Raw genomic sequence first — 24,723 nt, 5'->3', positions numbered from 1 at the left:
GTTTAGAGATGAGCGAGCACGCTCGGATAAGGCAGTTACTCGAGCAAGCATCGCTCTTCTCGAGTAACTGCATTCTCGTCCGAGCAGATTCGAGGGTGAGGGGGGGGGGGGAGTGAGAGAGATCTCCCTCCCCTCCACTACACCCCGCCGCTCCCCCGAGCCTGCTCGTACGAGAATGCAATTACTCGAGAAGATGCTCGCTCATCTCTAATAATGTTCCCTCATATTCTAATATACTTTGTGTTTCACTTTCTCACAATTTTCAGCATCTCACAGAGGATCAGACTCCCCACACCTCCGCCGGCTCTTGCTGCCTATAGTTCAGGCAGCACGGACTTGATGACAGAATCCCTTTAAACATACCTATGTTGCCATTCATGCAGGTTGCATGACTGAGGAATCAAATTTTTAATCATACATAGAAAAGCGCAGATTGTGCTGCCCTATCTCTCTGTAGCACACCCTCAGAAGCAGCATGGAGGACATTATACAGCAGTACTGAAAAGTAACATGATATGTTAGGCTGAAGGGAGACAATGTCCATGTAGTTCAGCCTGTTTACACCCCGCTTGTTGATCCAGAGGAAGGCAAAAGAAACCCCAATAAGGCAGAAGCCAATTAGCCCTTTTGGGGGAAAAAATTCCTTCCCAACTTTATAAGTGCAGTCAGAATAATCTCTGGATCAATGTTTGAAAATTCCTACCTGACTCCAAGAACAGGACCAACAACAATCGCTGGTTATTTCATCTCTATATCCTGTAGGCTGCATTCCCACAAACGTATATCGGCTCAGTTTTCACGCCAAGCCGATATACGTCGTCCTCATGTGCAGGGGGGAGGATGGAAGAGCCAGGAGCAGGAACTGAACTCCCGCCCCCTCTCTGCCTCCTCTCCGCCCCTCTGCACTATTTGCAATGAAAGGAGGCGGGATGGGGGCAGGGCTAAATGCCTCAACTTAGCCCTACCGCTGTCCCGCCTCTCCCCATTGCAAATAGTGCAGAGGGGCGGAGAGGAGGCAGAGAGGGGGTGGGAGTTCAGTTCCTGCTCCTGGCTCTTCCATCCTCCCCCCCCCCCCCCTGCAGATGAAGACTACGTATATTGGCTCGGCGTGAAAACTGAGCCGATATACGTTCGTGGGAATGCAGCCGTAATATCATAGAGCTCGAAAAAGTGTAACTGTGAATAAAGCAATAGGGTGAAATAAAACTCGAGCCAGCAGCGGCAGCATTTCCGATCCTCACTTTGCCAATGCTTTTTCCCCCTCCATAAACTTCTATAGGAAGCATGTAATCTGATCTCTCAGTGAGCTGATAACCCATCTCGAGATAGATTTTAGCAGAGTGCAGGAGATGTGTCTAAGAGAAGGCATTTTTCTCTGATAACCTATATTACCAGGTTTCTTATATTTGCTTGTACTACTGATTTATGCAAAGTTTGTAGAAAGTGCGGTGCCTGTTTGCCCTTTTACACTAAACAATTATTCAGATTCTCGCTGGATTGTGGGAATCTGAACGATAATCGCTCTGAATGATGAGAGTTGGTTCGTTTGGATCCATCGTGCATAAAAATCAAGTGACGATCGTCCCGTGTAAACAGGCAGTTATTCGTCTATGAACGGCGGCCTGTTTACTATGAATGGCGGTGGGCAGCAGGAAGGATCCCCGGTCTGCTCCGACTCCGGTCACTGAGTGATGACCGATACTGTGTAAAAGCACAGGAGCCATTATCACTGGAACAGACATTGGGCACTTATGTGTCCGACAGCCATCCTGTGTATAGGGCTGTGATGCTGAGATCTTTGATGTGTAACAGTCTTGGAAGACACAATGCTGAGTCTTCTCTCTCTTCCAGGACTGCATAGAGATGAAGTGCTATGTGAAGAGCACAGATGGCAAGCACAGTCCCATAGAGCTCCCGGATGGAGAAGTAGTCGTCATGGGAAGAGGCCCCGAGACCTGTATTACAGATAGAAGATGTTCCAAGAAGCAAGGTGAGTCGCTGCTTTCTTCCACTCCTGTATTGCAGCCAGCCTTATAAAATTAAAGGGGGTGAATATTAGTAGTCATTAAAGGGGTTGTCAGAGTTAGAAACAAAAGTCTACCATTGCATCCAGTAGCAAGCAACACATTTGTCCTTCATCTGGTATTGCATTACTGGATATGAGATTACTCTGCGTTTTTACCACTTTTCCCTTTTTTACTAGAAACATAAGATTTAATTTGAGTTATTGAACTTATTAAAAACTGCACTTTTAATTACTTCCTTACTACTTCTTAAGATGATTTAATTATAATGTAACCTCCTTCTGTCTTATAGTGGAGCTTGTGGCCAATGTTGAGAGGAAAGTTGTTCGTGTCACGCAGGTAAGGAACATATCACCTGCTTGGGTCACAAGATTGGCGGGAGGATAAGGCGTGCGCAGTAAGGATGTGTGATCCACAGAGAACCGTATCCTGGTATACAAGTGTGCTCTGCATACAGCTCCGGGGACAATCAGAAGTAGCACCGTTAGAACACTCTGCAAACTGCCAGTTAATGCTTTAGAAATATTAATCTGGCAGACTTGCCATTCCAGAGTCCTAACTTTGCTGTAGCTGCCGTGATAGCAGTTTTGTTTGTTGCTTTTATTTCCCAGTAGCAGAAATAACTGAGAAAGGGCTAACTATTACATATGTACCCAGGCAGAAGAAGATATTCCAATTTTTAAGTTTCTTGTGTTATTATAACTCCCATTAGAATTGTTGTTTGAGATATTAAAAAAAACTTGGGCAACAGCAAGAAATCTGGTAAAAGAACATATAACTCACCTTTTTGATACTGCAGTGCTTCTTCAGTCCCCCCTGTCCAGCTTTGTTTACCTGTCTGCAGCAGCGAAGTGCCCGTATACCCATATTGACTGGTACAGCCAGTCGCTGGCCCTGTAGTCTGATGTTATACATCACTGAGGCCGGTGGTTCGCTGCAGCTGTCACATATGCAGGGAGGATCGGAGCGTTGTGGGACCGAACTGGTGAATACCGCTTCTTTTGTTAGTATACCACACTTCCTGTAGTTACCTATTTTTTTAGATCTTGAACAACGCTGTTAGTGCCACCCGTGTAATATGTGCTCTGATATTGATTCTGTTAAATGGAAAACAAAAGACATCAGAGAGCTGCATAACCACATTATGGGCCCGTAAAAGATTATTGTACTATTCTGGGCTTCTTTGGGCAGCCGGGGGACAGAATAAATCCCTGAAAATTGGCATCATCATTGACGTCTAAAGTTGCAGCAGGTCAAACGACTACTCTTGGTTGTCATTGCTATAAAGCAGTAGAGCAGCACTCTGATGTACAGAGAAACATACCCAACATACACATAACCAAATGTATTAAACACTATTTACTGAAAAACAAGAGTTACACTTTATTTCCTTATTACCCTCCCTACACACTAAAAGGGAAACAACTCTTACATAAAAAGTCACGTGAAAATCATTATATACAAAATGTGATGAAATCACATAATAGTGCCATAAATACAAACGAGTTCAAGTGAATATGTGTATATATAATGCATTATATCATATTTTATACATAGACCAAATCCTAAAAGGAATGTATACACACAGGTCAGAGCCGTGTGGTCCAATGTTAAAGTGCTGTTAAATAATGTTTTATATAGTATATGATTGAAGAGGTTGGCCAGGACTTTTTGGATTATTTATTTGGTTGACCTCAGGACAGGTTTTAAATAGATAATTGGGATGGGGAGGGGGCAATCCTCGGGATTCCTGCCGATCAGATGATTCCTGGCACCACTGACACTACGGAGAACTAGACTGCACTGTAGCATGGTAGTCTTATTGAATTCAGTGGGAGTTACGTCTGTGATACCAAGCTGGGTTGCTTACTACGGTTAGCGCAATCTATTTCTCAGCACAATTTGTTTCCTGTACTGTCTATAGGGACAACGATGCCAGGAATCAGCTGATTGGTGGGGATCCCAAGCGGCAGATCCCCATGCAATCATCTATTAATGACTTCTCCTGAGGACAGGTCATCAATAGAAAAAATCCAAAAGTCCCAGACACTCGCTTTAATGCTGATCTACCTAATATACTCACCTATGTAAGGGCAGCATATCACTTTCATATATTGGTACTCTTAGTAGGCAGAATGGCACAAAAAGGTTGATAAGATGTAGCAGCGGACTACTAACCTGTTTGTTTAGATCTCACCAGGAGGGATTACAGTGTGATCTTCCTTTGCAGACAGCAGTGATATTGTACGTTATTGCTCCTTACCCCCTTCTCTCTAGGAACTTGGCTCCAGTATGTTAGGACGGTTTCATCAGTTGTATTCTGCTTTGTTTTAGATGGGTACAAACCCCACATCGGTTGGGGAGGTAAAGCTGAAGGCTGGTGAGAGCACATTGATGAGTGAGAACGATACTCTGTATATGGTGAATGCCTTATATCCTTACACTGTTGTGTTCAATAATGAAAGTCCAAGAAACACTGAGAAACCCAAGGTGCCGCATCGGGTGAGCAAAAAGCCCGCGAGTGCTGCTGCCTCCCCAAAGAAAACAATTACAGACTTTTTTAATGCAGAAATGTCAGAAAGCAACAAGAGGACCCAACGGGAGGAAGATGGCAAATTAGAGCCCAGTGGCAAAAGAACAAAGTTTCAGGCGTCTGTCTCAAAGCCTTCAGAAAACAGTGAGGATTCGGAGGAAGAAGAAATTTCCCATAAACTTAGAGAGTTGCAGGAGAGAGCAGCCAAAGGAAACCCCACAAGCACCAAAGCAACCAATGACTCTCCAGACCCCCCGAAAGGCAGAGCCTGCACCAAAGACACCTGGGAAGAACATGGCAAGCTTCTGGTGTTTAACAAGAAAGGCGTGCAGTCATCTTCCAAGGTATAGTAGGAATTGGTTCCAGTAGGAGCCTTGTTGAAAGTATAACTTTATGGAAAACTGTTAATTGGTTCCGAAGTAAAAGAATGTCAACCAAAAGTAATATAAAATGAGGATAACTAATACTGATACAGCAAGTCCTTACATATAAGAGGCAGATATAAGTGCTGGAGACTGTAAATGACTTTGTATATTGAGGACAGGAGTTTCTTCAGGGACTTGTACAGAACACAGTGTAGCAGAAAATATTATGGAGCTGCCCGCAACTGGTGCCAAAGGAGGCGCTCATCCTGGTACAGGTAGACAACACTACAGGACATGTAGTACCTCACTGTACTCTAGAGAGGCGCTACTAAACAGCCCATCACTGCAGGACATGTAGTACCGCACTGTATTCTAGAGAGGCGCTACTAAACACCCATTACTACAGGACATGTAGTACCGCACTGTACGCTCTAGAGGCGCTACTAAATAGCCAATCACTACAGGCATTTCATTACTACAGGTGTTTTACCAGTGAAATATCCCATTTTGATTGGCCAGATTTCCAGTACAATGCACGTGCCGCAGAGCCGGACAGTTTTTCGCATTGTACGTTGAGTCTGGTTTCAAGTTGCAATGTTGAAAATACTGTACCCTGTGGCCATTGTAACTTGAAGGAGGCCTATATTGCTATGGCAACTGGCTCTTTTATATACTGCCATTTTTGATTGGATTACCTTGCTTATGGGCATTGAGCTGTCACTGCTATTGTATTGTTTGCCTTGTAGATTGCTGGGTTTGACATTGATGGAACAATTATAACTACTAAGTCGGGGAAGGTCTTCCCAACCGGTCCGGATGACTGGAGGTAAGGAGCAGTTTAACTTAAGCTTTTTACCCGAAGTGATTATCTTTATTCTGTAACTAGAATAGATACTCTGTTTCTTATATAAATACATAATAAATGCAAAATATAATATATAGACTCAACTATAGTGCGGCCATGCAGCGTACATTTCCCTATTTTCTTATAATTCTTGTATTTTCATTATTCAGATTGGTACAAGTTTCTAGTTCTATTTTATGTACTTTATAAATAACTGTTAATCTGTTTGTTTCTTGCAGAATTTTATATCCTGAAATTCCCAAAAAATTGAAAGCCCTTTGTGCGGATGGATATAAGGTGAGCCAGAGGAGTAACTTGAAGCTCTTGGGCCCCAATGCAAAACCTGTAACAGGGCCCCCAACTATAATGCTTTATTCATAGTACTGGGCTCCCCATATGGGGAAGAGAGGCCTTATGGGCCCCCTAAGGCTCCTGGGCCCAGGTGCAACCGCATCCCCTGCATCCCCTATAATTACGCCAGTGAGGTGAGCTATATCCTCAGAGTCCTCTAGCAGAGGCATACATTAGGAGTGTTCCCGAACTTATGCCTTGTGATGGAAGGCTCTGACCTATGCCACTGCTGAACTGCCACAACATAAAGAATAGCGTATACAGTGCAGCATGCTTTTTTTTTGCAGTGGCCGCTGTACAGTCGGTAGATGTATCTTATCTATTGTTTTTTGTCAGGTGGTCTTCATCACGAATCAAATGGGAATTAGCCGTGGTAAGCTCAGGCCTGAAGTTTTCAAAGCCAAAGTGGAAGCCGTTTTGGATCAGTTGGGAATACCTGTTCAGGTTAGTGTGGACTAGTCTGCATTAAAGCAGTTGTCTGCTTTGGACAAAGCCTTTTTGTATGTCCGGCCCCCTACCAATGATCTGCTAGTAAGCAGTCTGCAAATGTTATACCTAAAGCAGTATACGGAGTCCTCCAAAAAAAGATCTACGCTGGCTAATAGAGGGTGGTCCTATCTGAAGAACCCCTTGACATATAGCATTCATATTTCCTAACGCAATGGGGTTATGTAAGCAGACAACCCCTTTAATCCATAGGAGACACAAGTCTTTTTCTTTTGTGTTTTTCACCTCACTGCTTTAAAAAAAAAAATCATAATTTTTTACATTTATTTGTCAACCTAGCCATATGAGAGCTTGTTTTTTGCAGGACAAGTTGTATTTTTCAAAGCTACCTTAAGCGATCTTTTGATTGCTTATACAATATACTAAAGTATTGCAGTATATTGTATTTTCACGGGCTTCCTATTGAAGGGGTTTTCCAGGGAGAATACTACTGATTACCTATCCTCAGGATGGGTCATCAATAATTTTTTGGTTGGGGTCTGTCGCTCGGGACCCCAACCGATCAGCTGAGCGGGCGCATACTGTCAGTGCCGCAAATACACAGAGGTCGGAGCAAAAGTCTACGCACTGACCTCTGTGTAGTGGCCAGTGTTTGTAACTGCAAGCACGGCTCTCATTGAAATCAATGTGATCTGTGCCTGCAGTTACAAGCGCCGGCCATTACACAGTGGTTAGCGCGGAGACTTCCGCTGTAGCTCCAACCTCAGTGTTACTGCGGCGCTGACAGCATGCGCCTGCTCAGCTGATCGGTCGGGGTCCCGAGCGATGGACCCCAGCCAATCAACTATTGATAATCTCTCCTAAGGATAGGTCATCAATAGTATTCTCCCTGGGAAAGCCCTATAAGCTCTACCATATGCACAGCTTCAAAAGCTGAAATACACGGCAGCCTAGTTGGGCCTTGACATGACCACAGGCTGCCATAGCAAATGCGTGTCACCTCCCTCTCACTGTGGGGCCATTGAAATGCCACTATCCGTATTAATAGTGAAATCTAAATGGTTAAAGGGGTTGTCCCGCGCCGAAACGGGTTTTTTTTTTTTTCAACCCCCCCCCCCGTTCGGCGCGAGACAACCCCGATGCAGGGAGGTAAAGAAAGCTCACCGGAGCGCTTACCTTAATCCCCGCGCTCCGGTGACTTCTCTACTCACCGCTGAAGATGGCCTCTTCCTCCGTGGACCGCAGCTCTTCTGTGCGGTCCACTGCCGATTCCAGCCTCCTGATTGGCTGGAATCGGCACGTGACGGGGCGGAGCTACACGGAGCTACACGGAGCCCCATAGAAGACTGCAGAAGACCCGGACTGCGCAAGCGCGGCTAATTTGGCCATCGGAGGCCAAAAATTAGTCGGCTCCATGGAGACGAGGACGCCAGCAACGGAGCAGGTAAGTAAAAAACTTTTGATAACTTCTGTATGGCTCATAATTAATGCACAATGTACATTACAAAGTGCATTATTATGGCCATACAGAAGTGTATAGACCCACTTGCTGCCTCGGGACATCTCCTTTAATGATCAGGTGTCATCTCTTCTACAACCGCTGCATACGGGGCAGGCTCAGCTCCTGTATCCACTTCATACAAACCCTGCGCAAATCCTACTTAAATGTACATCGCATGTTGCCAAGGAGTGCCGAAAAATATCTCAATAGGGTGTTTCATTTGTGAAATTGTTGCCAAAAAGTATCAGGTTCGCTTTCTCTATGAGTGTGTGGGGCTGCAAGGCTCAAAGGCTGAGTCCTGGCAACTTGTAGACAAGTATTAAAATACTGAATTAAATCCTAGAAAACTATATATTCCTGAGTTCAGCATCTACCCCGCTATCCTAAGCTGACCCTTGGGATGGACACTTGACAGATTATCGTTAAGGATACCATTTCTTGCTTAATGTCTATGGATGAGTCATAGGTACATCTTTCTCCTAACTACAATTGGTTAAAAAGACGCTGTGTTTCATTGCAGATCTTTGTGGCGACTGGTATGGGGATGTATCGTAAACCGGTCACTGGAATGTGGGACTACCTGTGTGAAAAGGTAAGACAGGTCTATACACAGTTTTGTTTTTATAAGGAACAACTTATGTTTTTGGAAAGCCAGAGAAAAGTTCATCAGAGAAATCTAGTAAAGCATTGGATAAGGGCCATTTCACACCAGTGTTTTTACCTTCTGTACAGCTGTGGGAGCAGCAAAACGGAGAAAAAATATTTCAGTTTTCCTGCCCATAGCAAAGCATTGAAAGTGAAGACGTTCAGTGTCAATCTGTTTCTCAATTTTCCATCTCCAATCCTTTATTAACCGTTGAACAAACGCGTAGACTGCTGTGTTTTTTGTTTTCGGCTCAAAAAATGGAACAAAAACGGGTCCTTTTTATTTTTACATTGTAATAATTGGGAGATAGAAAATAATGGAACACAATCCATTTACATCCGTTTTTCCTTTCCGTCTTTGTATCAGGTTTGATTTCTGAGCTTGCACAGAGGGCAGGAGTGAATAAAGACCAAAACATTGCATCCTCTAGTGATCAGAAAAGAGCGGCATTCTTAGAGCAGGACCAAGAAAGTGCAGCAAATCCTCTCCATTTCTGTTATTTGTAAAACAAGATCTGCTAAAAAAAATGCTTCTATAAACCCCGACTTACATTTTCAGGGGAGCATTCCTTGTGGTGGCTCAGATATGTCAGTGCTTCCTGGTCTTAGAGTAAATTACTATTTTCTGTACATACTGTATATGACCCCCTGTATGTGTTGTGTTGTCCTTTGTTTAAAAAAGTGCATTTGTCACAAAATAGCAAATATCTGGTTACAATTTAGTGTTTTTCTCCCCTAGGCTAATGATGGTATTAAGATTAAGAAGGAGGACTGTGTATACGTAGGAGGTAATGATCAGCGCTGTGCTACTGTACACGGATACCGACAACATCTTAAATAGTAATTTCCAATGTTTTTGAGAGGCAACAGCACCCAGGAGACTAGACTGCATGGTAGAGAATGTTTTTAGGCCATAGACATCTGTGGTGCATATATGTGTATGTATGTATATGTGTTTTAACTGGAGATGAGCGAATATACTCGCTAAGACACATTACTCGAGCGAGTAGTGCCTTAGCCGAGTATCTCCCCGCTCGTCTCTAAAGATTCGGGGGCCGGCGCCGGTGACAGGTGAGTTGCGGGGGGGAGAGAGAGAGAGAGATCTCCCCTCCGTTCCTCCCCGCTCTCCCCCGACGCTCCCCGCCGACCCCCGAATCTTTAGAGACGAGCGGGGAGATACTCGGCTAAGGCACTACTCGCTCGAGTAATGTGCCTTAGCGAGTATACTCGCTCATCTCTAGTTTTAACCCTTCTACCTATCTGTCCTATTAAAGCACTGTTCTCCTATTGGTCTCCTATAAAAGTGTTGATAATGTAACATTTTTTACATAAATGCAAGAACAGTTTTGTTAAATAATAATTAAATGACTTAGTATTTATAATCAATATACCGGCGTATAAGACGACTTTTGAACCCCCCAAAATCTGCTCTGCAGTCGGGGGTCGTCTTATACGCCGGTAATACAAAAAAAGGAAAGTGTCAAAAAAAAAAAAATCATTACTCGCCTCCCCCGGCGTTCTGCGGCGCTGCTGCAGGCTGTTGCTCCCTCCTGGTCCCCGGAAGAGCATTGCTTTCTGAATGCGGGGCTTGAAATCCCCGCCTCCAGAAAGCTACTACTGTGATTGGCTAACACAGGCCGTCAGCCGATCATTGCATGGCTGTGATTGGCTGAAGGCGCACAAGTGTTAGTCAATCACAGCCATTCAATGATGTCATTGAATGGCTGTGATTGGCTGACGGCGTGTGTTAGCCAATCACAGTATTAGCTTTCTGGAGGCGGGGATTTCAAGCCCCGCGTCCAGAAAGCAATGCTCTGCCGGGGACCAGGAGGGAGCGACATCCTGCAGCAGCGCCGCAGAACACCGGGGGAGGTGAGTAATGATTTTTTTTTTTTTTTGCTCCGCTGTATTCCCGGCGTTATAAGGTCACAGTTGGGGGGTCGTCTTATACGCCCTGTCGCCTTATACGCCGGAATATACGGTATTAGATATGCACTAATACGGATTATCTGGAGGGAAGTAGATATTATTTTATACCATTGTATGAGTGGGTGCTGTAATGTGGTTTCGTGTCTGGCAAATGAAACCCCTTCTGAACTGGATCAGTTGAAATTTTTATTAATTCATAATTTTACTACATTTGCGCAGATGCCGCTGGAAGACCTGCAAACTGGGCTCCGGATCGCAAGAAGAAAGATTTCTCCTGCAGTGACCGCTTAGTAAGTATCTAAAGTTGGTCATAGATTGAACAATTTGCCTCTAATATAAGCGGCATTTTAATATATTTTAGGAAACCCACAGAATAGAACAGCACTCCAAGGGTTCATGCTCTTAAAGGGGTATTCCCATATGGCTAGGATAGGCCATCAATATATGATCGGTTTCGGGGGTGGTTTACCTCTTTTATCTCCACCAATCCTAAGAACGAAAAGGGATGCAGCTCTGGTTTTAGGGTTGCATCCCTATCGCTGTGTCGCAGTCGTGAGAGGGGAAACTTAGAGGAGGACAGAGTGCTACATCATCAGTGCTTTCCATTCAGGCCTCCTTCACACAGACGATTTTTACCGCGATTAGCAATAATCGCAGTATAACCCTCCAATTGTTTTCAATGGAGCCGCTCGGACAGCTGCTCAATCGTAGTTCTTTCCAGCACCGCAGTTTTCGAGTGGTGTCTGTTCTATTTTTGCCCGTTTAGTGCACCTCAACGATGAGGTACGCTAAACTCTGCTGTCAACCGCAGCTCCCTGCGGCCATAAGCGAAAGTAAAGTTGCAGCGTTTACTGCAACGCCTGTGTGAGGGAGGCCTCATTCTCAGGATTGGTGGTTGACCCAGAGGTTAGACCACCTATGATCATAAAGTGATGTCATATCCTAGCAATATGACATAATTATATAGGATCGAAATAACCACTTAAAAGGCGGTTTTCCTCCACACTTTAAAAAAAATATATATATCAAAAAAGTTACATTGTTGCAAATATCATTTATGAATAATGCTGCACATTATATAGGTTATTAATGCTACATTCCCAACCTTTAATTGCTTTTAATCTAATGTGACCAATGAAACAACTTTACATTTTTAGGGACCTATAACTAGTGATAGATGCATAGATATAATGATTAGTTACCAATTTTCTCTTCAGGTCATATTCTTACCAATTATATGTGAATTGTGATGTTATTTGAAGTTTCAAGACAGTAACTTGTAATCTTATTCTATAGTTCGCACTAAACATTGGCATAAATTTCTACACTCCAGAAGAGTTTTTTCTTGGCTGGAAGAAAGCTACATTTCAACTACCTCCCTTTGATCCTGTAAGTGTGCAAAAAATGAAAAAACATATTCTTACAAAATCCTATTTTCAAGTCCTAGTACCAGCTGAAGCCGTCTTATGGCATATTAATTGCATTTGGCATGATCATCTGTAATGCAGCCCTACAAAAATACTTCATATTTCACATATCTTCTTATTGTGTTGATCTAGGAGAAGGTAGAGACTATGTCTGCGTGGCGTAAAGAGGTCATTTGTAATTACCCTATTTTTTAAGCTGAAAATTCAGTGCATCTTATGGTGCGCAGTCAGAGTGGTTTGGCAGTGCAAAACCCTCCTGACATCTGCTGCAAACAGCCACAATCTGAGCTAGCTCTGATCGCGACTGATTGACAGCTCACATGCGTTGTACTAAAAAGAGATTCAAGTAAAATAAAATGTTTAAAATAACAATAATTAAAAATATTACAAATTCAAACCCCCCGTTTTCCCACAAAACAATATAAATAATGAAAAAAAAGCATAATTGGTATCGCCACATTCGAAATAACCCGCACTATGTAAGTATCATATTATTTATCTCTCATGGTGAATGCAACAGATTTTTGTACTTACCGTAAATTTTCTTTGTTGTTTCGTTCATTGGGGGACACAGCTCGAGGGTTTAGGTACTACCACTAGGAGGCGGAGACTAAGCTAAAAAGTGTTAGCTCCTCTAATAGCTATACCCTTTTGTAAAACTTTGCAAATTTGCGTAGAGAGGTCCGCCTGGTGGTTTTGTAGATGTGAAGAGTGTAATCGCTGTTATGCTCCGCCGACAACCTAAGTCGAATGTGCATTAACATGGAAGGGAGGTTCTCTGCCCTTTGCATGGTATGCCCCCACCATGTCTGATCTGATCCAATGTGAAATGACCACTTTGGAAGCCACAAGGCCATTTTTCAGATAATCCGGATTTACGGAAAAGGAGTTGGAGCGCCTGAAGGCGGATGTTTGAGCCAAGTAGATTCTCAGAGCACAAACTAAATCCAATTTATGGAGAGCGTATGCCCTCAGTAGAGAGTCCGCAGAACAGAAGGATGGTAGAACTCGCATAGGCTTGAAGGGATGCGATAACAAGGCATCTATGGCCAAATTAAGACCCCAAGGCGAAACTGGAGAACGATAGAGAGGGGCGGCGTGTGCGACTCCCTGTATGAAACTACAGACGGACACTTTCGACACCAAAGGGCACTTAAAAAGAATGGACAGGGACGATACCTGACCTTTCAGAGAACTGAGGCCCAAGTCACTTCCTGGAGAAAAGACAGTGGTCAGAAAAGAGAAAAGCGCAAAGGGTGAATACCTCATTGCTCGCACCAGAGGAAGAAAGCTTTCCACATTCCGTGGTAAATCCAAGAGTATGAGGATTTCCTAGCTTTCATCATAGTCTAGATGACAGATTCCTCAGAATCGCAGCTTCAATTGCCATGCTATTAAATGAAGAATGCTAAACTTAGGTGGAAGAGGGGTCCCTGTAAAGGTCTCGAAGTGGGAGGTGCCACAGGGAGTTGATGAGCCTGGAGTAGATGAAGTTTCTGCGATGAAAGCAATACACAGGAACTTATTGTGTTGAAGACCAGACACTGAGATGGGAAGAGAGAGGGCTTGGGGTGGTTAATAATCCACCTGAATCGGGACAGTGTGTCCATGACGATTGTGAGGCTCTACAGAGCAGCCAATTGGGAAGGCCACTTTACTAGGATGTCGTCAAGATAGGGGATAGAGACAATTCTCCTGGAGTGTAGAAGGGCCGTCACTGCTACCAGGACTTCCGTGAACACTCGGGGAGCCATTGCCAGCCCGACCAGGAGAGCAACGAGCTGTAAGTGTTGCTATTGAATTGCGAAGCAGAGAAAACACTGATGCGATTTGCAAATGGGCATAAGTTGGTATGCCACCTTGATGCCGATGGACGACAGGAACTCTCTATGTCCCATTGATGCGGTGACAGACTTCAGGGACTCCATTCAAAAATGCCAGACTTTCACATATTGATCCATTTTATTCAAATCTGTCTTGACGGAAGGCTTGTCTGCATGAATATTTGGTGTGACAGCGAGAGCACATAAAATGCGTGCCCCTGGCTGTGGCCTGTCCGGAGCTTTCTGCCATGGGGGTCAGACATGGTGATAGCATGTATCTTGCCTTCTTTTGTTGTTGCAGAGGGGGCACAGATAAGAGAAGCTAGCCGCCAAGTGAAGCCTACCCTATTTGGCGCTGGTGGTCCAAGGCCTCACAGTTATGAGAGGATGAGCCACGGGAGGTATCACATGACTCAGAAGTAAAAAAAAAAAAAAGTGCTGCGGTCGGGAGCAAAGGGAAAAAAGGACTGGGGACAGGCCTCAACCCTGGGGAGCACAGAAAAAAGGTACCCAGAGCTGTGATTGGCAGATTCCTTAGGAAGTACTTCCTCCTGGCAGGACACTCGGGATAGGCTGAATAGAGCCTGTAGGACCACCACCGCAGTAGCAGCAACCTGTCAGATGACTGGAGCTGCATCCCGTCCCCAGTAATAGATTAGGCCCAAAGTCACGGCCTATAGTATACACATAATCTGCCCCCGTCCGGTATCTTGGTCCAGCGCATAGCAGGGCCGGAGTAATGAGCCGCAGTACATGCTGCTGAGAAAGGTCCCTGAATGCCGAGGGGTGGGAGAGTGGCGCCAGTATGACTCCTTCCAGCAGGTACCCACAGGCGATGTGCCAGGCACCCAGAAGTGGAAGTCTGTGGCGCTTACCTGGTGGCCCAAGGAACCACCAGAAGAGAACAACTTTGGTGGGAAACCTGTCCCACCAGAGTAAGATGCAAAAGACAGCATGTCCCAAGACACAGGGAAAGCCGTGAGAGGGGTCTTGCCATAAGAGGGAGAGAGGAGAGACCACCCTAAGGAATGGGATAGGGAAGAAGGCAGTGGGTTTTAGTCAGACTAAAAGGAGAGGTGGTCGAACTCCCATCTGGTGGATAAGTAGGGAGAGGATAGGAGGGGGAGTGGGGGAGACAATACTTACCCCACTGAGTAGTATACTTACCCATCCACAAAAAAATTGCTCATGGACTCCAGCAGTGTGCGCTCTAGTGCTCGCCTATCCTTTGTGGAGGGATTGCTCTCGTTAGATGGGGCACACTATGCCTGGCGAGTCACAGTCAAACTGGAGAATGACCGTTCCTCCTTTGCTTCTGTGCGTCGGGCATACAACAGGATGATTGTCTCTATGCTTTTAGCCTTCCTCGTTGGGGAACAGGGAGAGTCTAGTGCCAACCCTGTATTCCCGAAGGTAGTGTAGAAAAAGGACTGGAGACCAGTAACAGAGAGGTTTGCCTACTACAGACACTATGTTAAAGCTGATTAGCTTGATGCTGGTAGGAAGAGTCAACCAAAAAGGAAAAGCCCACAGCACTCACAAAGCAACCCACAGAATGAATTGTAGTAGGGGGAGGAAAAAAGAGACGATAAAAAGTCAAAAAAATGCAAAGTCACCGTAGGGGTTATGGACATGAGCCCCTTTAAGCACACAATGAAAAAGACACAGAGAGGGCGGCAGCATAAACTGATGCAAAAAGTTTGTTTAAAGGAATATTTTTATTGTTTCAGAGTTTTAAAAGTAGGCAACGTTTCAACCTAGATTAAGGTCTTTTTCAAGCCCAAAACATCAGAAACAGGGTATGGAGTCCATCTTTTTTGCTAGATGTTTGTCACCTAGTAGCAGTAGCTATACCCACGGCCTGAGCAGTGTCCCCCAATGACCATATCTCGCAATAAAAATGAAAAAGTCCTACTTACCCAAAAATGATAGCAATCAAAGTACAGCCTTGCAAAAAGCAAGCCCTCCCAAACTCCAATTGACAGAAAAATAAAAAGATTAAGGGGCAATATGACAACAAAAAACTTTTTTTTTTATAAAATGGTTTCCCATATTTTTAAAAGTAGTAAAACATTAAAACGAAAAATCTATAAACATAGTAACATAGTATGCAAGGCTGAAAAACGACACATGTCCATCCAGTTCAGCCTATTAGCCCCCAATGTTGATCCAGAGGAAGGCAAAAAACGTCAAGGAGGTAAAAGCCAGTTTTCCCCATTTAAGGAAAAAAATTCCTTCCTGACCCCAATCTGATATTCGGAATAATTTCAGATCAACAACCCTTCTGAAGTAATTAATGATTATAACATATAATATTGTTTCTCTCAAGAATGACATCCAGGCCCCTCTTGAACTCTTTTACTAAGTTCACCATCACTACATCCTCAGGCAGAGAGTTCCATAGTCTCACTGCTCTTACAGTAAAGAACCCCCTTTTATGTCGGTGTAGAAACCTTCTTTCCCCTAGATGTAGAGGATGCCATCTTATTATCGTCGCAGTCCTGGGTATAAATAGATGATGGGAGAGATCTCTGTATTGTCCCCTGATCTATACATAGTTATTAGGTCGCCCCTCAGCCGTCTCTTTTCTATACTAAATAACCCCAATTGTGATCATCTCTCTGGGTATTGTAGTCCGTCCATTCCATTTATTACTTTAGTTGCCTGCCTTGTGCCTTTGTAAGCTCTGATATATCCTTCTTGAGTACCGGTGATCAAAACTGTACACAATGTTCCATGTGTGGTCTGACCAGTGACTTGTAAAGAGGAAGAATAATGTTCTCATCATGTTCCTCTAGACCTCTTTTGATGTGCCCCATGATCCTATTTGCCGTGGCAGCAGCTGCCTGACACTGGTTGCTTCAGTAAAGCTTACAGTTAACTAAAACCCCCAAGTCCTTTTCCATCTCAGTGTTACCCAGCAGTTTCCCATTTAGTGTGTAATGGTGACATGCATTTCTCTGCCCATGTGCAGAACATCACATTTATCAGTGTTAAACCACATTTGCCACTTTTCTACCCCCCAACTTATCTAGATCCTCTTGTAACCACATTCTGTCTTCTTTTGTGTTAATTACTTTACCTAGTTTTGTATCATCTGAAAATATTGCTATTTTACTGCACAATTCTTCTACCAGGTCATTAATGCATATATTTAAAGAAATTGGGCCCCAAACCAACTTCTGTGGTACCCCACTAGTAATGGTGACACAATCAGAGTATTTCTATCACTGAGCCAGTTACTTACCCACTTATACACATTCCTGCCCATAATGATAGCAACTCAAAGAGGTTAACATGTCATTCTTGCCATACTATTGATGCCGCAAAATCGAAACCTCCCCTACAAATTTCACATTTGTGTTTTTTATTTAGTTCCATTTTACCTCACTTAAAAAAAAGTTTTAAGTTTTCCATTACATTATATGGTGCATTAAATGGTACCAGTAAACTCACCCCGCAAAAAACAAGCCCTCATACAGCTATGTCTACTGAAAAATAAAAACGTTATCAAACGCATGGATGAAAAAAAGCAAAAGGGAAAAACCTGAAAAAATGGCTGGTAGTTAAAGGGTTAATGATCAAACAAAGTGCTGTGTCTGACCATTAGATTCCAGTTTTCATAGCCACCTTCTCCCTCTGTATACTTGCCTGTAATTATACTGACACTTAGTATCTGGGTCTTTGCCCTATGTGCGTGTCTGGGTCTTTGCCCTCTGACCTTTTGATGTCCAGATCACCACTCTTCCTCCTAGACCCACTTCTAATTGTTTAGAGACAGTGCTAAGGGGCCGTGAAATCTCCACCTGAGTTCACTAATCATCCTGATGGTCGTTAGAAGATTATTTTGTCAGGGCCGTTAAACATATCTCCAACTCCATATGCGAGTAAAGACCCATTTAGACGGAGTGATGATCGCTCATAAATCGCTCAAACAACAGTTTGAGTGACAGTTTTGAGTGATCATCTTTGCATAACTCTAAGTAGCTACTCAGCTACTTAAGAGTTAATGCAGGCGGAGCGGGATACTGCCGCCATAGCTCGGAGAACAATGCAGCTGTTTTGAATATGCAAACAGCTGCATTGTTCTCTGCGCTTTCTCACTGGTGTCCCGCTGAGAACTGCCACCATGTACACGTGGCCACTGAGCAAGAATTCGCTTACTTGTTGGAGTTGCTTGGTTTTTAGCTCCCCTAAATTCCAAGCGACTATTGGCCCTTATAAACAGGCAGTCATTCATGTTCAAATGACCGCTTGTTTAAATGGAGTGGCGGCTGCGCATGCACAACCATGGCTCTGTTAAGTGTGACATCACTGCGGGTGGGAGAAACATCTGTGCAGTGACAGAAGAGAGGGTACAGGACCCCTATTCCCAGGATCGGTGGGAGGCTCAGTAGTGAGACCCCCACTGATAAACAAGCTGTTCCCTACTCTGTGGATAGAGGATAACTTGTGATCCTGGTCTAAACCCTTTAAGACTGATTCTCCTTTTACACGGGATGTCCTCACCAGCTCCTCCGCGCTCGGGCAGCGTGTTTAGTTGTCGTGCACTAGTCATCCAGTGCTTCACATTCCTAGGTGAAACACTGAACGATCGGTGTTTATACGGCACGATAAGTCCTTGAGCCGCCGCAGATTTTTATGGCGGCTAAAACTGAACTAGAAGCGCACAATTCTTGTTCACCGTTGCCTCGTGTTTAAACTGAACCACTATCATTTATTTTAGCTTGTTTGAACAGTTTTCTGAATGATAATTGTTCTGTGTAAACGCAGCATAAAGTGAGGATTATGGACTTTAGACCATATACAATGGAAGTCGTCATCTTCTGTGTGTTCTGTACTTGTTAGATGTTGAGCATCTCCCGTTCTACCAACAGAAGGCTCTGGATCCCAACGGTCCGCTCTACGATCCTCCGTCTTCCTCCCTGGTGTCCTCCTCTCCAGAAGTAGTGGTAACTGTTGGCTTTCCTGCAGGTATTTATTACTTCGCGTATATTTTTTCCCGTATATATTTTACATATATTTCTATGGCTAATACATATACTTGCTAGCACTTGGATAGGGTTATTCAGCTGCCTTGCTGCTAGTGCCGCTTCCCGCATGGGACACCAGCACAACTCCGCTTCATGGAGAATCAGAGGTGCAATACCTATGAATTAGTTTCTGCATATTAATACAACTACTAGCGACATCATAAGTGTCTATTCTGAAGCTAAAGCTGTGGATGCAGTGAGATCATATGATACCTCTACGGCCAAAGTCCTGCAGATTAGGCTCGTAATGTATTTTAACCTAAAAAATGAAGTCACATTCTGGGCTGTTTGCCAGCTATGACGTACGGTGGAAGCAAATTAGATGTCATAAAGTAGTGACAGATTTAATTGAGATGGAAATTATGAAATTCCCTCTGGTTGTACGGTTACACTTTTTTGTAATATGAGATTTACACATATTCTGTATATTCAACTGGACGTCAGGCTGTGATGTACAAGTAGTACAGCGCCTATTAATACAGTTGTGTGCCAGGTAAATGGCTCTGCTTTTATGTCCTGTATGACCATATCTATGTCCATATCTGTTCTGGTCTTTTCGAGATGCAGCCAGGGTGGTTCCTGACTCTGAAGTGCCACAGATGTCCTTTGAAAACAGTGGTCATCAATGACCATAACGGAATAAATGAGTCATTTCCTTTAGCCCTAATAAAAGCTAGTTGGGGGAGTACTAGGCTGTGACATCTCATTGAAGGACTACTAGTAAGGCCGGTTTCACATCTGTGTTGGAGCTTCCGGTCGGAGGTTCTGTTGCAGATCTGACTTAACCCCTTAGTGACGGCCCTATAGTGTTTTTACGTCCTGCTGTTGTAGGACGTGTATGGAGGGAGATAGCGCCGCTATCTCCCTCCACACACCGCGGGCATGAGCTGTTTATTACAGCTGACACCCGCGGGCAATAGCCGCGTTCGGCCGATAGCGTCTATTAACCTTTTAAATGCCACTGTCAATTCTGACAGCGGCATTTAAATCGTTCGGGGGTCCCGCACGGCGCCCCCCCCCCCCCCCGCGGTGAGATCGGGGGAGCCGTGCAGGTGTCTTGGCAGCCGGGGGCCTTCTGAAAGGCCCCAGGGCTGCCTTAGCAGACTGCCTATCAAGCCATCCCCATGGGGTGGCTTGATAGACTGCCTGTCAAAAAACAGTATGACGTAATGCTATAGCATTACGTTATACTGCAGGAGCGATCAAAGCATTGCATGTTGTAGTCCTCTAGGAGGACTGTAAAAATAAGATCAATAAAGTTTTAGTAATTATTTTTAAAAAAAAGTAATAAACCAAAAATACGTGTTTGGTATTGCTGCGTCTGTAAAAGTCCGATCTATCAAAGTAATGTATTATTTACCCCGCATGGTGAACGTGGTCCGAAAAAAAAGAAAGAAAGAAAAAACGCCCTAAATGCACTTTTTTGTTCACCCTATCTCTGAGGAAAAATATAATAAAAAGCGACCAAAAAGCCAATTGTATGCGAAAATGGTACCAATGGAAACAACAGGACGTACTGCACAAAATGAGCTCTCTCATAACTATGTCAACAGAAAAATAAAAAAGTTATTGTGCGCAGAAAATGGACACAGAAAATAATTTTAAAAAATTAAATATCTTTTAAAAAAAATACAAGTAGTACAGCAAAAAAAAAAAACCTGTAAGTTTGGTAACGTAGTAATCGTACTGACCCATAGAATAACGTTATCGCGTCATTTTTGTTGCAGTTTGTGCGCCATAGAAACCGAACGCTCCGAAAGATGGCGGAATGTCGTTTTTTTTTACCATTTCTCTCCCCTTAAATTTTTTTAAAAGGTTTCAGTACAATAAATAGCACCATTGAAAAATACAACTCCTCCCACAAAAAACAAGCCCTCATACAGCGACGGCGATGGATAAATAAAGGAGCTACGATTTTTTTAAAAGGGGGGAGGAAAAAACGAAAATGGAAAAAAGCAAAAAACCTCCGTCACTAAGGGGATAAAATACCAGAAGAAACAGCGCTCGGTGCAGGACTTTTTCCTTCCATCTAAAAGCCGGACAGCTGAGCAGAAACCGAACAGACTGCATTATCGTTAATGGGGTCCGTTTGACTCTATGTCAAGACGGAACCATTCGGCAATCAGGATTCCTCTTCCGCTCCCTGAATCAGAATTAGTACTGTAAAGCAGTAGATCTGGATCCACAGTTGGCCACTGAGGCATAAACCAATGATTTGTGTAGCCATTATACTTAATATGAGGTATTAAAATGAATGCCCAACCTTGAACACCATTTTGATTTTGAATCTAAACGACTCTAAAATTGTGTTCTAATTAAGTTCTTAATGTATCTTTTCTCTGCAGAGTTCCAAATCTTCAGCAAAAACATATAGTTAAAGGGAACCTGTTGCCAACTGTCAGTACTACAAACTAAATTATAGTTTAGGTAAAACGCAGTATAAGGAGCCTCTATTTATACTCACCCGCTCCCCCATTCCTGTGGTGTCCTCCTGCGAAGTCAGGGTGCCAGCGTGAGCTTTTTCAGAAGGGAATACACACGCATTCCTATTCATCTCTATGGAAGTGTGAGTGGACAGCCTTCTGAAAGAGTCAAGCTTGCTGGGTGAGCAGTGACTTTGATGGAGGACATTGCAGGAGCAAGGGACCGACTGAGTATGAAAAGAGGCTCCTTGGACTCCACATCACCTAAACTATAAGCACTATAATTACCGTAGTTTATATTTAGTTTATGGTGTCTATAGTTAATGACATATTCCCAATAAAGAGACTCTGTCAGCAACTTTTAGACCTATATGCTATGTTTATGGGCTGAAAGTAGGTGACCCACTGAGTCCGGGAATGTAAGTGTTATACTTACTTTCCTCTCCATTTCCCCAGTGTCAGCATTAAAAGCCGCCACTGAATGCATTGGGTGGCACCACTAAGTAGTTCATCCATACTAAATTTAGAACGGGCGAACTACTTAACACATTGAAGAGGCTGCAGTGCCTTCATGAGCACCGCAGCCCCTGCAGTCAGCTAATTGACGGGGATCCTGGACGGTGAACACTGACCAATCAGAGATTGATGGCGGGTCCTGAGGATAGGCCATCAATTTTTTAAAGCCTGGATAACCGCTTTAAGCCTCTAAATGGTGCGATGATCATTGATTAAGGCATTCAAAGGGAAAGACTGATGGAGAATTCTGCTTTGATCACGTCACAGGGAGTCCTTGCGATGTGATCAGGGCCAATTCCTAGCATAGGCAGTCTGGATGGACCCCAGAGATGTCGGACCATATTTCCTCTTATTGGGGTGGTATTGTATGTCCTAACAAATTCCTGTGTACTATTAGTACCCAGGTAATGCATATGCCAGTACATTCTAATTTAAAATACAAAAAAAATGTGTAAAAATCCCGCTCTTTAAAACAAACAGAAAGGAAAATAAAGGAAAAAGCAATGTTAAAAACTGTAAAAAAAAATACACAGACATGCATTTTCTTACAGAAATCAAACTTTATTAAATATAAGTCCCAAGGCATAGCATAATGCACACATTGGTCATCGTCATGACTACAACAACCTGTACAGTAAATTTATAGCTTTTATGCTGGTCTATGTATAAAATAAAAATTAAAAGCTAAATTTATACCAGTAAGTGTCACATGTGTAAAGTACAACTCATCCTGTAGAACTGTTAGAAAACAAAAAAAAGTACAAGGCCTTGTACAACTAAGTCGAAGAAAAATGAGTATGATGATATGACACACGTGATATAGGCCTGCACACGGGCGGAAATTCTGCAGCGGATTTCCCGCGGAACTTCCGCCTGTGCCCACTGTCTTAGGATTGCGTTAGATAATGCAATCCTATGCAGACAGCAGGGATTTGACCAGATGAAAACTCGCGCGGTAAACAAAACGCGGCATATCCTATTTCTGTGTGAGCCGCTCGCACAGAAACGTCACTGGTGACACGCCGGCTCTGCTCTTCGCATGCGCCAGCCAGCACATAGCAGAGCGCAGGAGACGGCGGAGCAGGTGAGCCATGGTGGTCACTGCAGGGGCATGGCTCGTAGCGGGATCCAACCAAGCCGTCTGCAGGAGGCCATAATCATGACTGTGGGAATGCAAAAAGGAAAAATAGTTCTCAAAGCAAAAAAAAACGATTATCAACACCTCAAAAACAACGTGTGGGTGCAAGTTACAGTGGCTATATCACAAAGATGAACATACAAACAGCATAACAGCACACCATAAGCGCCTAGAAGTATGCTAATATTGAATATATGAATATTGGACTGCATTACTGCTATATTTATTATGGATATACATTTTGGTCTAATTGTGAGAACCCCTAGAGGTCTGTCTGTTAGTGTACAGACCCACCTGAGGAGGTTGCCTTGACGGGGCACTTGGGCTCTCACAGTTTGATCAAAATGGGCACCAAGAACCTTAAAGGGGTTGTCCCACAACAGCAAGTGCAGTTATACACCTCTGTATGGCCATATTAATGCACTTTGTAATATACATCGTGCATTAAATATTGGCCATACAGAAGTTATATACTTACCCCCTTCTGGTGTTGGCGTCCCCGTCTCCATGGCGACGAACCAACTTATTCTCTGGTCTCAGGAACAGTCGCGCTTGCTCACAGAGGATTCTTCTCCTAGATGGTCCTGGCTCACGAGCTGCGTCCTGGCTCCTCCCCCTTCTCAGCGTCATCACGTAGCCACGCCCCCGTCACATGGTGACGGTCAGCCAATGAGGTGGCTGGAATCGGCAGTGGAGCGCAGACAGCAGAAGAACATCCACGGTGCACCATGGGAGAAGACCCCGCGGTGCACTGTGGGAGAAGACCAGCGGCAGCCATCTTGGACAGAAGATTTTTTAAAGTTGCTGAACGGGGATTCAGGTAAGGGAATTTTTTTTATTTTTTTTTTTAATAACACATGTCAGCGGTTTTCCTTTACAGGTACTGGGCAAAAAAAAATTTTATCTTTCGGCGCGGGACAACCCCTTTAAGTCTATAGATAGTAAATATAGCAGCGACGCAGTTCAGCCTGGTCTTCGAGGGGTTAATAAAATATGCTAAGTTAAGAGCTCAAACAACTATAAAGATACATTAGGGGTGCGTTCACACATCACTGATTGTGGATTTTGTCGCGTGTTTTGGTGCAAATCTGCAGCAGACATCCTTTCAATTTGAATTCAGTTGATAGAATGCCATCTTCCATGGACCCGCAGCGCATCAGCCACGTGTGAACGCACCCTAATACACTTGTCTGCATAGACTTTTTTTTCCCTAAAAGCGACATCAATAAAAGGTAAAGTTTCCCCTTAACCCTTTGTGTTGGATCCGCTGTGGAAGTTGTTGTGGTCTCGCTCCTATATGGTGTGGGCACACAAGGGCAGACAAGATTTTTATCTTTTGTTTCTTTTTCCTAGCTGGAAAATCTACTTTTATAAAAGAACACTTGGTGTCAAAAGGTTATGGCTATGCCAACAGGGTGAGTAGATGGCGAGAGGAGACCCCCTGCTGCTCTGTGTAGTCATGCGCTACATTGTCACAGGTAGTAGTTCATACACAGATCTTCCCACTATCCTGATGCGTGTATATCTGCCATAGGACACGCTGGGTACGTGGCAGAAGTGTGTGGCGGCCTGTGAGGAAGCTCTGAGAAACGGCAAGAGTATGGTAGTTGATAATACCAACCCTGATGTGGAGTCCCGCGGCCGGTGAGTATGGAATTGGAGTAGTTGGCAGTTGCTTAAATAAATGTGATTGACACAGGGAATGGTAACACAAAATTGTCAAT

At 43.9% G+C, this 24,723-nt stretch overlaps 1 protein-coding gene across 1 annotated transcript in view; it reads left to right on the top strand.

Annotated features, from left to right (window-relative positions):
* The window catches only part of PNKP (polynucleotide kinase 3'-phosphatase), a 33,204-nt gene that overhangs the window by 845 nt on the left and 7,636 nt on the right, over positions 1-24,723 (top strand). The window contains exons 2-14 of the mRNA XM_066607896.1: positions 1,852-1,990; positions 2,317-2,363; positions 4,359-4,901; positions 5,669-5,748; positions 6,006-6,063; positions 6,454-6,561; positions 8,586-8,657; positions 9,450-9,498; positions 10,859-10,929; positions 11,936-12,028; positions 18,767-18,863; positions 24,353-24,414; positions 24,534-24,643. Coding sequence (XP_066463993.1) covers positions 1,864-1,990; positions 2,317-2,363; positions 4,359-4,901; positions 5,669-5,748; positions 6,006-6,063; positions 6,454-6,561; positions 8,586-8,657; positions 9,450-9,498; positions 10,859-10,929; positions 11,936-12,028; positions 18,767-18,863; positions 24,353-24,414; positions 24,534-24,643 — 1,517 coding nt within the window. The 5' untranslated portion in view covers positions 1,852-1,863. The remainder of the gene's footprint in view (positions 1-1,851; positions 1,991-2,316; positions 2,364-4,358; positions 4,902-5,668; positions 5,749-6,005; positions 6,064-6,453; positions 6,562-8,585; positions 8,658-9,449; positions 9,499-10,858; positions 10,930-11,935; positions 12,029-18,766; positions 18,864-24,352; positions 24,415-24,533; positions 24,644-24,723) is intronic.

The sequence above is a fragment of the Eleutherodactylus coqui genome, chromosome 6 (assembly GCF_035609145.1).
Source record: "Eleutherodactylus coqui strain aEleCoq1 chromosome 6, aEleCoq1.hap1, whole genome shotgun sequence".
NCBI classification, from domain to species: Eukaryota; Metazoa; Chordata; class Amphibia; order Anura; family Eleutherodactylidae; genus Eleutherodactylus; species Eleutherodactylus coqui.
The sequence above is the reverse complement of the archived record's forward strand: the minus strand, read 5'-3'. Positions and strand labels throughout refer to the sequence as shown.